The sequence below is a fragment of the Lissotriton vulgaris genome, chromosome 5, assembly GCF_964263255.1.
Source record: "Lissotriton vulgaris chromosome 5, aLisVul1.2, whole genome shotgun sequence".
Taxonomy (NCBI): Eukaryota; Metazoa; Chordata; class Amphibia; order Caudata; family Salamandridae; genus Lissotriton; species Lissotriton vulgaris.
The window spans coordinates 476,369,670-476,385,347 of record NC_141693.1 but is presented as its reverse complement, the minus strand read 5'-3'; the positions used below and the strand labels follow the sequence as shown (position 1 = coordinate 476,385,347).

The 15,678-nt window shown below is 45.8% G+C and overlaps 1 protein-coding gene across 1 annotated transcript in view; it reads left to right on the top strand.

Annotated features, from left to right (window-relative positions):
* The window catches only part of EPHA8 (EPH receptor A8), a 1,186,163-nt gene that overhangs the window by 1,074,470 nt on the left and 96,015 nt on the right, over positions 1-15,678 (top strand). The window contains exon 10 of the mRNA XM_086920110.1: positions 15,397-15,525. Coding sequence (XP_086776236.1) covers positions 15,397-15,525 — 129 coding nt within the window. The remainder of the gene's footprint in view (positions 1-15,396; positions 15,526-15,678) is intronic.

The window sequence follows — 15,678 nt, the reverse complement described above, 5'->3', positions numbered from 1 at the left end:
TGCAGAGGAAGAAAGCCCCTGTCTTCAGCAATTAAAAATTATTGGTACCTAAACAAACATCTGTCAAAAGTGCAGAACACATGGCACCAGACTATGGTGGACAGTTAGCAAAAACGGTAGACATCAAACACTGTTTTGCAAATTCAATTGTTGGTTATGTATTTAGTAATGAAAGAAAAGAAGCGAAGGAAGATTGTATTTGTGCAGGAAGATACATTTGTTGTTTGTTTTTATTTTCTTTGTGAAAATATTTAATAGTTTAAATAGAGGCAGAACTTTTTTTATGTTTAAAAATTAGTAATTAGTAATCTGTAGCATGCACTCTATAAGGGGAATATCTTTGGGTGCAAGTGGGTGCAAAATTTTGCGATCTATCTACTTTGAGCTCAGCCTTTCAGATGACGTTACCTTTATCGTCCATTTTTATGTAAAACTGTTTTAGTGCACACCAGGCCCCAGAGTTTGCAAGAGCGTTGTACCATAAATAGCAGGGAGATGTACAATACAATACACGAGATTTGGAAAGAAGAGCATCAGAGCAGTCAGAAGGAAAGCATTAAATAAAGTGAACAGGTAAATCTTTAGGAAAAGGCCACATTTCAATATCAACCCACGCTCTTAGAACCCTTCTCAAAACTTCAGATGATGGCATCAGCAAGGGTGTGTAGAGATGCTTGGAGTGTTGAGGTGACTAATAGCTGAGAGAGTGTAGGCAAGAGATAGCTATAGGGCTTAGTAACTTCAGTAAGGGGGCTTAATCCATATAGAGGTGGTGAGATGGCTACTGAACAGAAGTTTTCTAATTTCTTTTTGGAGGGCACTGTTTAAGGCCGTTAGAAGTAGCTTGAATGGGAGGGAGTTCCATTTTTTGGGAGTACAATGTGAGATGGACTGGGACATGTTTCTTAAAGCAAGTGGTCTCTACCTAGGCTCAGCAAATCCTTGCTTCAGAGGTAACTTATTCCCCATCACCCATCCCCCTCCCGACTGCCCCATCTCCCCTCCAAAGCCAAGTACAGAGGAGCTGCCTTCTGAAGAATTCTGTACTGTTGAAGATCTTTTCTGCATTATGAGGAGACATCCAAGATAGAGTAGCACCAGAGTGGTGTGATCAAAGAGCTGCAGACTGCCGAGTAAATTGGCAGTTGAAAGAGAAACTGCATTGAGGGCATTGGGTATACTGCTGAGACGTTGGTTGCCATATTCTAGTCTAGATAAGACTCTGAACTTGAACCACACACTTGATGTCAGCCTTCGGGGCAAGCCTTACAATACCATTTTATACTTTATGATTAGGGCGCCCGGTTTTATGGTATTATTTTTTTGACATTTCCCCCTGTATTTATCCTTATTTCTTTTTTGTCAACTTTATCTGTATTTATCCATATTTATTATGGGTTTTGTGAATAAAAGAATGCTGAAACTGGTATATTTCAATATTTATTTAACTAATCAATATCCAGTAATGCTTGAATGCGTGTCAGGTTTCAGTGATATGAACACCCACAGAAGAGAAATCAATGCACTTATATGAAAATATGCTCATTTCAGTATCAATCTTGTGCATATCTCTGCTGTTTAAGCCTCTTTACTAAAATTAATATCTTTTTTTACCCCCTTACATATCAGTCCACACAGTTATTGGCCTGGCACGCATGGCAAAGTGTATTTTGAATCACTGAATAAGCACCCAAATTCCGTTTCTATCCACATTTAAAAATAAATACAGACAAGAAATTAAATGGTTTTCTGTCTGTATTTATCTGTAAAAATAGGGATCCTTATTTATGATGATATGGAGCATTTAGTCCTGCTATTGAAGATGGAAATTCAAATCCAACATAAAACTCGGGGTTTTTGCACTACCAATGAAACTGGAAGCAATGTCCATAGCAGTGATGATGACCACCAGGCCTGGATCACTAAGTCCGAGGCTGCTGAGAAGAGAAAGAATTTTGGTTTCCGAGGGTTGAGTCTAACTTGATGTTAAGCCATCCAGATTTTTTTTGCATTGCTTATGATAGCTGAAAAATATAAATCTCAAATGAAACCTTCCTGTACACCACACACTACCTGTGTTTTGACAAGATGATCATGGTAAACGTTTCTCTATTTTATGTGCCATTTAGCTAAGCAGCTACATATGGATACTGAATAGTGTGGAAGACAGAGATGAACACTTACAAGACTCCATAATGTAGCAAGATGGGGAGAGTTGGAGATCCAATCTACATATGATAGAGTGATTGCTCAGTTAAGAGTTGAGAACTTATCACTTAATGCCTGGTCAGTTCATTAGGGTGTTGAGCAGGGTACCATGATCTTCTGGATTAAAGACCAAGGAAAAATATAGAAGAACTAGAAAATACAATTCCCCTTCATGCATAGACCATCGTCACTGTTAAGGATCATGACACTCTTGATACTTCAGCCTGGTCTGAATTCAGATATGTATTCTTTAGTCCATTGTTTCAGTAAAATAATTCTTAATTTGGATGCCACACAACTCTAAGTGACATTAGCTAGAAACGAAAGACTGGTTATGGGACAATAGCTCCAGAGGTCATCACTGTCAGCAGTGATATTCCATAGGAAAGGGCCAATTTGACAAACTAGTAGGTATTTCGGCAGCATAACAAACACAAGAGGAAACAGGAGGTAACCCAAATTTCCTCCAGAAATGTCATCGTACAACAAAAACAAAACCTGGTGATGGAAGCTGGAGATTCTGTACTTATAAAATAGATTCAGAACTAATAAAATGCTGAGAAACCATGGGGCATATTATCAAGAATGGCGTTAAAAATTAGAAAACTGACGCTAAAGTGGCGATAATGGGCTTGATAATATGCGCTTGAGAATTCCAATAGAAGTCCATGTTCTTGTGTGAACATGGGCTTCTATTGGAATTCTCCAGGGCATATTATCAAGCACATTATCGCTGCTTTAGCCGCAGTTTTCTGCAGCTAAACCGGCGATAATTTTAACGCTGTTCTTGATAATATGCCCCCAAGTCAGTTCAGGGAACTCCTCCAGAGGTTTGATTTACTTACCATCTTGTCTATGTGCTACTCCTGAGGCGGAAAGCCGGGAGACTGCTGCCTTTTTAAAACTGTAAAAAATTGTTTGTTGTGCTACATTGGATTTTAATCTCACTCACCCCCTGTCACTTTGCTTTGCTAGCGGGCTAATTCGACGCCACTAGAAGGCGTGGAACGCTGTTTCAGCGCCACGCTCGAACCACAGGCCATGCCCCCTCTGGAGGCCACGCCCACCGCCCTCAGCTACAAATGAGACGCTGAATACGAGCGTCACCATTTGTCTACGTGCTACTCCTGAGGCGGAAAGCCGGGAGACTGCTGCCTTTTTAAAACTGTAAAAAATTGTTTGTTGTGCTACATTGGATTTTAATCTCACTCACCCCCAGTCACTTTGCTTTGCTAGCGGGCTAATTCGACGCCACTAGAAGGCGTGGAACGCTGTTTCAGCGCCACGGTCGAATCACAGGCCACGCCCCCTTTGGAGGCCACGCCCACCGCCCTCAGCTACAAATGAGACGCTGAATACGAGCGTCACCATTTGTCTACGTGCTACTCCTGAGGCGGAAAGCCGGGAGACTGCTGCCTTTTTAAAACTGTTAAAAATTGTTTGTTGTGCTACATTGGATTTTAATCTCACTCACCCCCAGTCACTTTGCTTTGCTAGCGGGCTAATTCGACGCCACTAGAAGGCGTGGAACGCTGTTTCAGCGCCACGCTCGAACCACAGGCCACGCCCACTTTGGAGGCCACACCCCCTTTGGAGGCCACGCCCACCCACTCACCCTCTCATAAAAATGTGCTTCCCCCGGAAGCGCAGCGGACGAGCGCAGCGGGCACGCCGTTTGCGCGCCGAAGGCGCGCCTAAGGAAAGCCCGTCTGCGCCCGTCCGCGGCCGACCGAGGCTAGAGGCTAGTCACTCTGCCTCTCTCATTCATTATTCCCGCTCGCAACTGACCGATCTTCAAGGCAAGTGGCCATTAGCTGCTACCACTTTAACCCGAATCACCAGTCTTGGCCTCCTGACTTCTCAAACCCCACTCCACACCAGCTCCTTGCCCTTGCCTCGGACTAGTCGTCCTTCCGTCCCCCCTCCCACTGGCCCTTCCCCTACAGTTGTATCTGCAATGTATCTCAATACTAGATCGGCAGTCAAACATCAGCTTGACCTTTTCATGCTACTGGAATCTCATAAACCCGACCTGCTATTCCTTACTGAGACGTGGTTCTCGGATAGCTCTCTCCCCTCCCTATTGGCAATACTCCCCCCATCTTATTACGCTATCCGAGCTGATCGTTCTTCCGGAAAGCCAGGTGGAGGGGTTGCCCTGATTGCCCGTAAAGAACTCACGTTTCAACCTTTAGCCTTCTCTTCCCTGGGCTCATCAGACTGTTTAGTTGCCCGTTCACTTTCCCTGACTCCCCCACTCACGTGTGTTCTTATCTACCGACCCCCGTCTTCCCCTCAAACGTTTCTCCCAAGTTTCCAAGACCTGATGGCTACCTTGGTAGTCAACCACTCTTCCATCGTTGTCCTGGGAGACTTCAACTTTTGGCCCTCTGACCCTGCGGAATGTGCAACTTCCAAAGAGTTTTCAGACTCCCTCCAGTCGCTCAATTTAACTTCTGCTGTCCACGCCCCTACGCACAGGTTGGGACATATCCTTGACCAAATCTGGCACCGAGACTGTCCGGTCACCTCACTTTCTATTTCTCCCTGTGTTTGGTCAGATCACTCTCTGATCACTTTTTCTCTATCCCTCCTCTCATTCCCCAAGTCCACCCCCGCCAAAAACATCTGGGCACGATCATGGAGCCGCGTTGACGTAGATGCCCTATCTGCCACACTCTCTTTATCCAGCCCCGATCTCTCAGGGCTGCCATCTTCTGGACAAGCTGAATCTATCAACAGCTGGCTGCGGGCTGGCTGCGACTCCATCGCCCCTCTGAAGCGCATCTCGTCCAAACGCCCCAAAGATGCGAACCGATGGTTTTCCAACGACCTGAAGACAAAAAAACTTAATCTCCGCCAAGCGGAACGCCTTTGGAGACGGGATTACTGCCCTACTTCTAGAATTCGCTATACCACTCTCCTAGCACAATACAAGAAATCCATTCTGGAAACTAAAAAGACTTATTTTTCATCTAAAATTCAGCTCGCGGAGAACAGGCCTAGAGAAATATTTTCCATCGTTCAAGACCTCGCCTATTCTGATAGAGCCTCACTTAAACCTTCTCCATCACAACCACTTTGCGATTCCCTTAACTCCTTTTTCCTCGACAAAATTAGCACGATCAAAGCTAAAATCCCTCCCCATCCCCCTCCTTCACTGACCCTTGCTGTCCCCCAGCTGCAGCACGTCTTGATTCCATCCCCCCCCCTCACGACTGATTCTCTCTCCTCCATTCTTCTGCTGGTTAAATCCGGCTCCCCCCTGGATCCCTGTCCTGCCTACATCTTGAAGCAGATCTACTCCTATTGCCCCTCACCGCCCCTTACGTTTCTTAACAGCTCGTTATCCCAGGGAATTGTTACTCCATCACTCAAATCGGCAGTGATCGTTCCTATTTTAAAAAAACCTGGGGCGGATCCTTCGGACCCAGCCAACTACCGCCCCATCTCTCTCCTGCCTTTCCTGGCAAAGGTATTGGAACGCCATGTTGTCAGAACCTTGAGTGCATTTGTGGAAAGAAACAGTGTCTTGGCTTCCAGGCAGGCTGGATTCCGCCCTGCACATTCAACTGAGTCAATAATTATATCTGTGCTGGACAACCTCCGAGAGGGCATGGATACTAGTAAGCCCCAGGCCCTGGTCCTCCTTGATCTCTCCGCCGCATTCGACACGGTGGACCATGCCATCTTACTTTCACGTGTCGAGGCGGCGGGAATCGGAGGGACTGCCCTGCTATGGCTATCCTCCTTCTTGAGTGGTCGCACTCAGGCGGTCCGCCTGGGTGAGTACTCAGCTGACTTTCGTCCTGTCCAGTGCGGGGTCCCCCAAGGATCCTATTTGTCCCCTCTGTTATTCAACCTTTACATTGCCCCCCTTATTTTTGCTTTACAGCAGCTGGAGGTCTCTGTGTATAACTATGCAGACGATCTCCAGCTTATCTTTTCTCTCTCTTCCTCCCCCGAGTCAATATCTAACTTTCAGTTCATCATGACTTTTATCCAGTACTGGATGAACTTCAACCACCTGAAACTCAATCCCGACAAAACGGAATTGGTGTTGACGGGTGGTTGCTCCATTCCCTGGTTCTCTTCCTTTTGGCCCCCTTCTTTAGGTTCCCCACCCACTCCAGTTTCCTCCGTCAAGACTCTTGGGTTCAAAATCAATAATCAACTCTCCCTCCACTCCCAAGTCAGTGCTGTCGTATCCTCAGCCTTCCTCTCCCTCAGGACAATACGTAAAGTTTCACGATTTTTCTCTTCAGCCGCCCTCAAACTAATACTCCTGGCCATGGTGACGTCTCGCCTGGACTATGGCAATGCCCTTTATCACGGCATGCCTGCGTACCTCATGAGGCGCCTCCAACTGGTTCAAAACCAGGCTGCTCATCTGCTTTTTAATCTACCTAAATCACAACATATCACACCCCTTCTCGTATCCCTTCACTGGCTCCCTGTCCGGCAGCGTGCCCTATTCAAGCTTGGCTGTAACATCTTTAATGCCCGGACTGGCTCTGCCCCGTCTTTCATTAATACAGCCATTCAAGACTACATTCCACCTAGAGAACTGCGCTCTGCTACCCATCATCTCCTTGTGGTCCCTCGCTTCAAACGGAAAAAGTGGGGAGGTTCCAAATTCTCTACCACGGCTCCCGCTTTTTGGAATTCTCTCCCACTCCATTTGAGATCCTGTTCCCAGTACTCCCTGTTCCGTAAAGGCCTCAAAACCTTTCTTTTTACCCAAGCCTTCCCCTCTTAAATTTGCCGTATCCTCCAACCTTTCTGCCCCCTGAGTAGCAGTATTCACACAGCGCCAAGAAACCGCATGGTGTATGCGCGCTCTACAAATTCCTTAAACTCAAACTCAAACTCATCTAAATGTTCCCTTAATGTGCATATTAAGAACTAATTTCTAAAATATAGCAACAAGCTTTCAGGTAATTACTATTATAAGAATAGGAAAGCCTTTGCATCACAAAAGGTGGACCGCCTCTACCCATTGATAACATTATAGGCAGCGGTCGTTCCACAATGGAAGAGCTGGAGCGTTGCCTTCCCTGTGATCTTGAGCTACAAGGAGCCATTGGATTGCATAATTACTTTTAAAGTATTTCTCATCCCAGGTTGAGGCACAGCATCGTACTGGTTTTTGGGGCAGAACCAATCCTAATGATTGGAAGACAGCAGGATTAATAAGGGAATATGCCATGTGCGCATGCCAGGCTAGACAGGTCTCTTACTGAGGCCAGCTCGACATGCGCATTTCAAGCCTATCAAATCTACCTTGTATTAGGGGAGCCGAGAGGTGCTCACCTCAGTCTATTATCTACTCTGGAGCGCTGTGTTCGTTGCCCCTGCCAACCCTGCTGCTGCTCCCACTGCTACTATTATAAAACAGCATGAGAGCAGTGTGAATTGATTTACAGTAATGGTCTGTTCCCGTGCTCTCTAGTCAGTGTGGGGGCTGTAGCGTGAAGAACGTGGCCAACCATTGAGTGACTTCATTTTTAAGACACACCGTCATTGGTCATGTGTAACATGCTCTTTCTCTTTGTGCATAGTTCAAGTGGCTGCACTCTGCACAAGCGTAAAGGAAGAGAGCGGGCGCCTTGCCTTGCAAGTCTGCAGAATCTGTGCATGTAGGCTCTGCTTGAGAGAGGCAGTTAAGGTCTGGTCTACTTTGGGAACAGCAATCACATTTTGGAGATGTTCGGTAAGGGATTTTTTAAATTAATAAATACAAGGAAAATAAAAATAAGTCGCACTATGGCTATAATTGGTCCTACTGAGTAACTCTATTGAAAAGTTAATTGGTGGGTGAGAGAAGTGAAGTAATCAGTTTTGCGATGTGCAAACAAATGTGGTGTTAATTTATGAAAAGCTGCGCCCATCACTTTGAAAAGTTATCAGCCACCCCTGATCATAGGTACAGTTGAACTTTTTCATACTATTTATCTATAGACATTTTATAAAGAATGGTCGTTTGCTGTTTATATTCTGATTGCCAAACTCAAAGAAACTCATTGCTATGAGCAGTGGGGTTTGAAGCCCAAAGAAAAGATGCACAGAGAAATAGTAAAGGGGTTTGTGAAATAGATTAAAATTACGCCCAGATGAATGAGAGTTTTTTCCAATAAAAGCACAAATACTGTCTGACATGAATTAAAAACGAATCCAAATTATACACCCTGTCATGAGGTCAACATGTTTCAGCACTGCTGCATATCTACAAAGGATCATGCACCTTCTGCAGGACCTGGGCTCCTGTGTGTTTTTATACTCTCAACACTGTTTAAAGTTTCTCACTTTGCTTTGCTTTCTACCATCACAATAGGGAATAGGGCCCTAGGTCACACGCCATGATCCAACATCCAGCCCCGCATAAATAGACCTCATTGTAAACAGCAAAGCTTGAATATTTAAGGAATGTCTAACGATTTTTTGGTTCATTTTCTTTGTTGTCTCATTATTAAAGTAAAAAAGGTACTCCAGATTTCAAATGTGTTCTTCAATTTTATATTTCAAACTAAAAACAACCATGTTAAGTAAAGATTTCAAAGATGGCACTCAAGCAAACAAAACTGTGGCCTGGGGCTATTTTAGGTCCAGAAGGGATCTTTCAAATTCACAAAGCTCTTCTCCTGTCCAATTGCCCGTGAAGCACATAAGTTGAAAAGAGTTCCCCCAAATATAAAATGCATTGTGCACTACACATGGAACCCCTCACATTGTGAAGTTAGGGGCTGGAACACAGCTCAGCTGAAACGTATCAGATAAATCAACATTACATTGTGCTAGAGACCGAATAGGATGATGGGCCTTTTATGGAACTTTTGTACACCATATTAAAGTAGATGGATTTCTAAATTAGGACCCGAACAAACTCGTCAAAAGGGAAGGTGACCCCAAACACCCTAGAATGTTGTTCACAGTGCAAATAGCAGTAAGAGAAATCTTTTGCCGACGGAATAAGTTTCAGTTATCAATGTCCTATTGCAAAATAAAAAAGAGATGGGCACTATGTGGCGTATTTTGAAGACTGTCAATGCACTGAAATAGTTTATAACTCTAAAACTTGAGGCACGCTCACTCGCTTCTGAGGCACGTTGGACAACAAGTTATAGTTTTACAAAGTGCTAGCGGCGTTTTTTGGCGTCCTTTACAAACCTTCAAACGGATACCTTTTTTCGAAGCAGCACGCTATCTTTCCTGACACAGTAGCCGTTTACATATAATTGACTACAGAACGTAGAAGAACAAGAGGTGATGTCTGTGCTTATCGGACACAGTCAGCATGTAAAATAATTACTGTATTTGGTTAGATCAATTTTCAACTCGTTCCTGAATAAATCTGTACAATTGATTAGATAGGTATACTAGCCCACATTGTCAAATTATTACAAAAAATGCACCAAGAAACTAGAAATTTCACAAAAATCCAATCGGATTATCATATTTAATACACAATTCAAAGGGAGAAAGAGTTTAGCAAATCTTTTTACAAATATTTACATTAACAATAAACAAAAAATCGTTTCTAAGGTAAAAAAGAGGCGTGCACAGAGAAAGGTCAAAGTGTGTGCTCAGGTGATTGATCAAAGAGATCAGAAAAACAGAGTGTGGATTATTTATATACAAACATGAGCCTGCCCTAGGGAAAGCTTGCAAATTTTTTTTTTCTTTTTTACTAGCTAGTACTTTTTGAAGCACCACCTCCGTTATCCTAAGTTTGCACAATTGGCAATGGGATTTGGGAAGGAGGGAGGTGGGGGGGAAAGGGGCAAGGACTGATAGGTGCATGCTCCCACAGGAAAAGGTCGACGTTTCGACCCAACCATAAACCGGGTGGTTCAATTCCTCAACACAGGGTCTTCATCAGGACGGGAACTGGGGAGGGGACGCAAAAGGTCTTTCAAAGTGCACGCAGGTTAAAAACCATTCACATTGGGCACCCTTGTGCGGTGTATCATCAAAAGTGCGACGTTTTGTCCGCACCCCAATTATTTTTGTATTCACAATTATCACCACCAATAGCTATCGGGACGCTCGCCAATGGAGAATCAAAATGAAATGCTAAATGCCCTATCCAAGGCGTGTTATATTTAATCCTCTCTGAAAAACTCGTTTTTCAGAGAGCGGTTTTTGGGGTGCGGACAAAACGTCGCACTTTTGATGATACACCGCACAAGGGTGCCCAATGTGAATGGTTTTTAACCTGTGTGCACTTTGAAAGATCTTTTGCGTCCCCTCCCCAGTTCCCGTCCTGATGAAGACCCTGTGTTGAGGAATTGAACCACCCGGTTTATGGTTGGGTCGAAACGTCGACATTTTCCTGTGGGAGCCTGCACCTATCAGTCCTTGCCCCTTTCCCCCCCACCTCCCTCCCTCCCAAATCCCATTGCCAATTGTACAAACTTAGGATAACGGAGGTGGTGCTTCAAAAAGTACTAGCTAGTAAAAAAGAAAAAAAAAAATTGCAAGCTTTCCCTAGGGCAGGCTCATGTTTGTTTATAAATAATCCACACTCTGTTTTTCTGATCTCTTTGATCAATCACCTGAGCACACACTTTGACCTTTCTCTGTGCACGCCTCTTTTTTACCTTAGAAACGATTTTTTGTTTATTGTTAATGTAAATATTTGTAAAAAGATTTGCTAAACTCTTTCTCCCTTTGAATTGTTTATTAAATATGATAATCCGATTGGATTTTTGTGAAATTTCTAGTTTCTTGGTGCATTTTTTGTAATAATTTGACAATGTGGGCTAGTAAACCTATCTAATCAATTGTACAGATTTATTCAGGAACGAGTTGAAAATTGATCTAACCAAATACAGTAATTATTTTACATGGTGAATTTTCGTCGAGGACCAATTGTTTATTGTAATATCAGATACCCAGGTCCTTTGACTTTATTGGGTCAACCCCTTCTTTATAACAATATCGGACACAGTCAGCACAAGTCATAGTCAAGTCAAGTCATAAAATTTGTATAGCGCACTACATACCCAGAGGGTTTCAAGGCGCTTAGGAAGGGGAGGAGGATTATTTGTCAAATATCCACGTTTTAAGCTGCTTTCTGAACGCTAGGTGATTCTGGGTGAGGCGAAGGTAAGCGGGGAGTGAGTTCCATGTTTTGGCAGCCAGGTATGAGAAGGATCTGCCTCCCATGGTGGTCTTGTTGATGCGAGGTACAGTGGCGAAGGCTTGGCTGGAAGAGCGAAGTTGACGGGAGGGGGTGTAGAAGGACAGTCGAGAGTTGAGGCAGTCTGGTCCGATGTCGTAGAGTGATTTGTGTGCGTGGGTAAGCAGTCGGAAAGTAATTCTCTTGTTGACGGGTAGCCAGTGGAGGTCTTTAAGGTGACCAGAGATGTGTTCGTTGCGTGGGATGTCTAATATGAGCCTGGCTGAGGCGTTTTGGATTCGTTGTAGTTTCTTCTGGAGTTTAGCGAAGGTACCTGCGTAGAGGGTGTTTCCGTAGTCCAGTCGGCTCGTGACTAGAGCGTGGGTGACTGTTTTCCTTGTTTCGGTGGGGATCCAGCGAAATGTTTTTCTGAGCATGCGAAGAATGTTAAAGCAGGAAGAGGATACGGCGCTGACTTGTCTGTTCATTGAGAGTGAAGAATCCAGGATGACGCCAAGGTTCCGTGCGTGGTCTGTCGGGATGGGTGCATTTCCGAGGGTTTCCGGCCACCAGGAGTCGTCCCATGCAGAGGGGGAATTACCTAAGATGAGGACTTCTGTTTTGTCTGAGTTCAGTTTCAGACGGCTTTGTTTCATCCATTCGGCGACTTCTTTCATTCCTTCGTGTAGGTTAGTTTTGGCGGTGCTGGGGTCCTTGGTGAGAGATAGGATTAGTTGAGTGTCATCCGCGTAAGAGATGATGTTGAGGTTGTGTTGGCGGGCGATGGCGGCGAGGGGGCTCATGTATACGTTGAAGAGGGTGGGACTGAGTGAGGATCCTTGAGGTACGCCGCAGATGATTTCAGAGGCCTCAGACTTGAATGGTGGGAGGCGGACTCTCTGGGTTCTTCCGGTGAGGAACGAGGTGATCCAATCCAGAGCCTTTCCTTGGATTCCGATGTTTCTGAGGCGTTGTAAAAGGGTGCTGTGGCAGACTGTGTCGAAGGCTGCTGAGAGGTCCAGGAGGATGAGGGCGACTGTGTCTCCATTGTCCAGTAGAGTTCGAATGTCGTCTGTTGCTGCGATGAGGGCGGTCTCAGTGCTGTGTTTGGCTCAGAATCCAGATTGTGAGGGGTCGAGTGATTTGTTGGCTTCGAGGAAGGCGGCGAGCTGGTTGTTGACAGCTTTCTCGATGACTTTGGCCGGGAATGGAAGAAGCGAGATGTGTGATTTGTTGGCTTCGAGGAAGGCGGCGAGCTGGTTGTTGACAGCTTTCTCGATGACTTTGGCCGGGAATGGAAGAAGCGAGATGGGGCGGTAGTTTTTGAGTTCGGTGGGGTCTGCTGTTGGTTTTTCAGAAGGGCGGTGAGTTCAGCGTGTTTCCAGTCTTCTGGGAAGGTGGCGGAGTTGAAGGAGCAGTTGATGACGTCTCGGAGGTGCGGGGCTATGACGGAGTCTGCTTTGTTGAAGATGTGGTGAGGGCATGGGTCTGTGGGGGATCCAGAGTGGATGGAATTCATCAGGCGGATGGTGTCCTCAGTGGAGATTGGGTTCCAGTCGTTAAGGGTGTTCACGGGGGGAGGATGGTCAGCTGGTGGTAGGGTGGGTTGGCTTCCGGGTTGGTTGTCAAAGCTGTTGTGGATGTCAGCAATCTTGTTGTGGAAAAAAGAGGCTAGAGAATCGCAGAGGGTTTGAGAGGGGGTGATGTCGTTGGAGTTGGCCGAGGGGTTGGAAAATTCCTTGACGATGTTGAAGAGTTCCTTGCTGTTGTGGGCGTTGTTGTCAAGTCGATCCTTGAATGCTGTTTTCTTGGCTTTTCGGATCAGTTGGTGGTGAGTGCGGGTGGCGCTTTTGAAGGCGTCCTTGGTGCTGGTGGTTGGGTCTTTTTTCCAGGCCTTTTCAAGGGAGCGGCACAGTTTCTTGGACTTTTTGAGGTCATCGTTGAACCATGAAGCCTTCTTGTTGCCAAGTTTGTGTTGACGTTTTTTCAGTGGTGCTAAGGTGTCGGCGGTGTTGGATAGCCAAAGGGTGAGGTTGGAGGCGGCTTCGTTGGCGTTAGAGGAGAGGGCTGGGGAGGTTTGAAGGAGCGATGTGGAGATCTGCTCCATGGTGATTTTGTTCCAGTTTCTTTGTAGAGTTGGTTGGAGGTGGTTGATGGGTTTCGGCTTGTTGTAGGTGAAGTGAACGCAGCTGTGGTCAGTCCAGAGGAGATCTGTGGTGTGGCTGAAGGAGACGTGGTTGCTGGAGGTGAAGATTGGGTCGAGTGTGTGGCCTGCGATGTGGGTGGGGGAAGTGACCAGTTGTTTAAGTCCGAGGTTGGCTAGGTTGTCCAAGAGGGTGGCAGTGTTGCGGTCGTTGATCTTTTCAAGGTGGAAGTTGAGGTCTCCCAGAAGGATGTAGTCTTTGGAGGGGAGCGCGTGTGGGGTGATGAAGTCCTTGATGTCTTCACTGAATTTTGCGCGGGGTCCTGGTGGTCTGTAGAGGAGGGTGCCTCTGAGTGTGGTCTTGGGGTCGATGTGGATCTGGAAGTGAAGGTGTTCGGAGTTAGCGAGGTTGGCGTCAGAGCTGGTTGAGATGCGGATTGATTTCTTATGGACGATAGCGATTCCACCTCCTGTATGGTCGGTGCGGTCCTTGCGTGTGATCTTATAGTCATCAGGGATAGCGATGGCGATGTCAGGGGCGGAGGAAGCGTTCATCCATGTTTCTGTTAGGAAGGCGACGTCTGGAGAGATGGTGTCTAGTAGATTCCAGAGGTCGATGGCGTGTCTGTGGACCGATCGGGTGTTGAGAAGGATGCATTCTAGGTGGTTGGGGTCGGGAGTCTGTGGAGTGGTCGTAGCGGGGATGTTGTCGGTGCCGCTAAATTTGCAGGAGAGGCAGGAGAACGGTCCATGGGTGCGTCCAGGAGCGGCTTGGACGCAGTTGGGGGTGCGACCGGGGTTAAGGGCTAGGAGGGTGGCAGCATCATAGGTAACGCGGGGAGGCTGGGAGGGACGGGGGCCAGGGGGTCTGGCACTGGGCGCGGTCCAGGCGCGGACGGGCGTAGACGGGCTTACCTTTGGCGCACCTTCGGCGCGGGTTGGGCGCGGACGCTGCGCGTAAACGCTGCGCGCGGGAACTACTGTCATATATGGGTGGTGGAAGGGGAGGGGCGAGGGCGTCTCAGCTGGGAGGCGGGGCGGGCTAGGTAACAGGACAACAACAACAAAATGGAGGGCGCTTGGGGGAAAAGTCGAAAAGAGCAGCAAAGTCGCGCTGGCAATGTGGAAAGACACAGAAATTAAATAATATGCAAATCGGCATACACAGCACGAAGTTCTTTTGAACGAAACGCGTTGGCTGCCCAATGAAAATTGAATGAAGAAGAGTTAAAAAAGCAAAACAACCATTGATGGACACTCTTTCATTTCATTTATACTTGTGTTAATGATATTTGGTGGTGCAACCCACAGTGGGTGGAATTTCTGTTGTTTTTTCAAACAATTGCCTCTTGGGAACAACGGGGGCAGTGGTAGTGCACACCACAGGAGCTAACAGCTCTCTATTCACCATACAATTGAGACGGGTTGGCCTATGGCCAGCAGAGAGGTGCGGCACACTCAAAAGTCTTTTTGATGTGAAGAGTTGAGTTGTTCTAAATTTGGGTTCTAAAGTGCTAGCTGCTGTTCTGTACTGAAAACATTGTTTCAGTTTCCAACAACATTCTGTGCTCGTACTCTGGCCATTTTGGAGGACAAGTAATAACACCATTCCAAGTCAACATTAATGCCCAAATAAACGTTTTTTTTAAAAAAAAAGATTATTTTCTGTAATTTGTATTCATGTTTGTTCTTTTATTTTTATTTTTATTAAATGTATTGTTGAATCTATGGAAAAGGTGCCAGGCTCCCATTTGGGAACTAGGGCATTTCAAATCAAGTCATATTTACCGAGGATCATAATTCTCTTGTAAAATGTTCATTTATTGAAATTACTGTAACCTTTTGCTGTGGGATGGAAAATACAGAGTGAAACTTAAATGTATTTACTGTGTATACTTGTGTTTCTCTTGTCTCCCAAAAGTAGTAGTGAAGTTTTCTGAATCCAAGTTTTACGTGGACCCGCACACCTATGAGGATCCCTGCCAAGCAGTGCATGAGTTTGCTCGTGAAATTGATGTCTCCAGAATAAAGATCGAGAAAGTAATTGGATCAGGTATGTTGTGTCCACTGTCTACTGAGGGGAGGTGTGTGTGTGTGTGTGTATTTATGTGAAGGATACCGGGCCTGTATGTTCTAGATTTGCTCTAGAATCTCAAGTCGATGGTACTTTTTCTCAGCATGAGAGTGTGGAGGGGAAAGAAAGCAT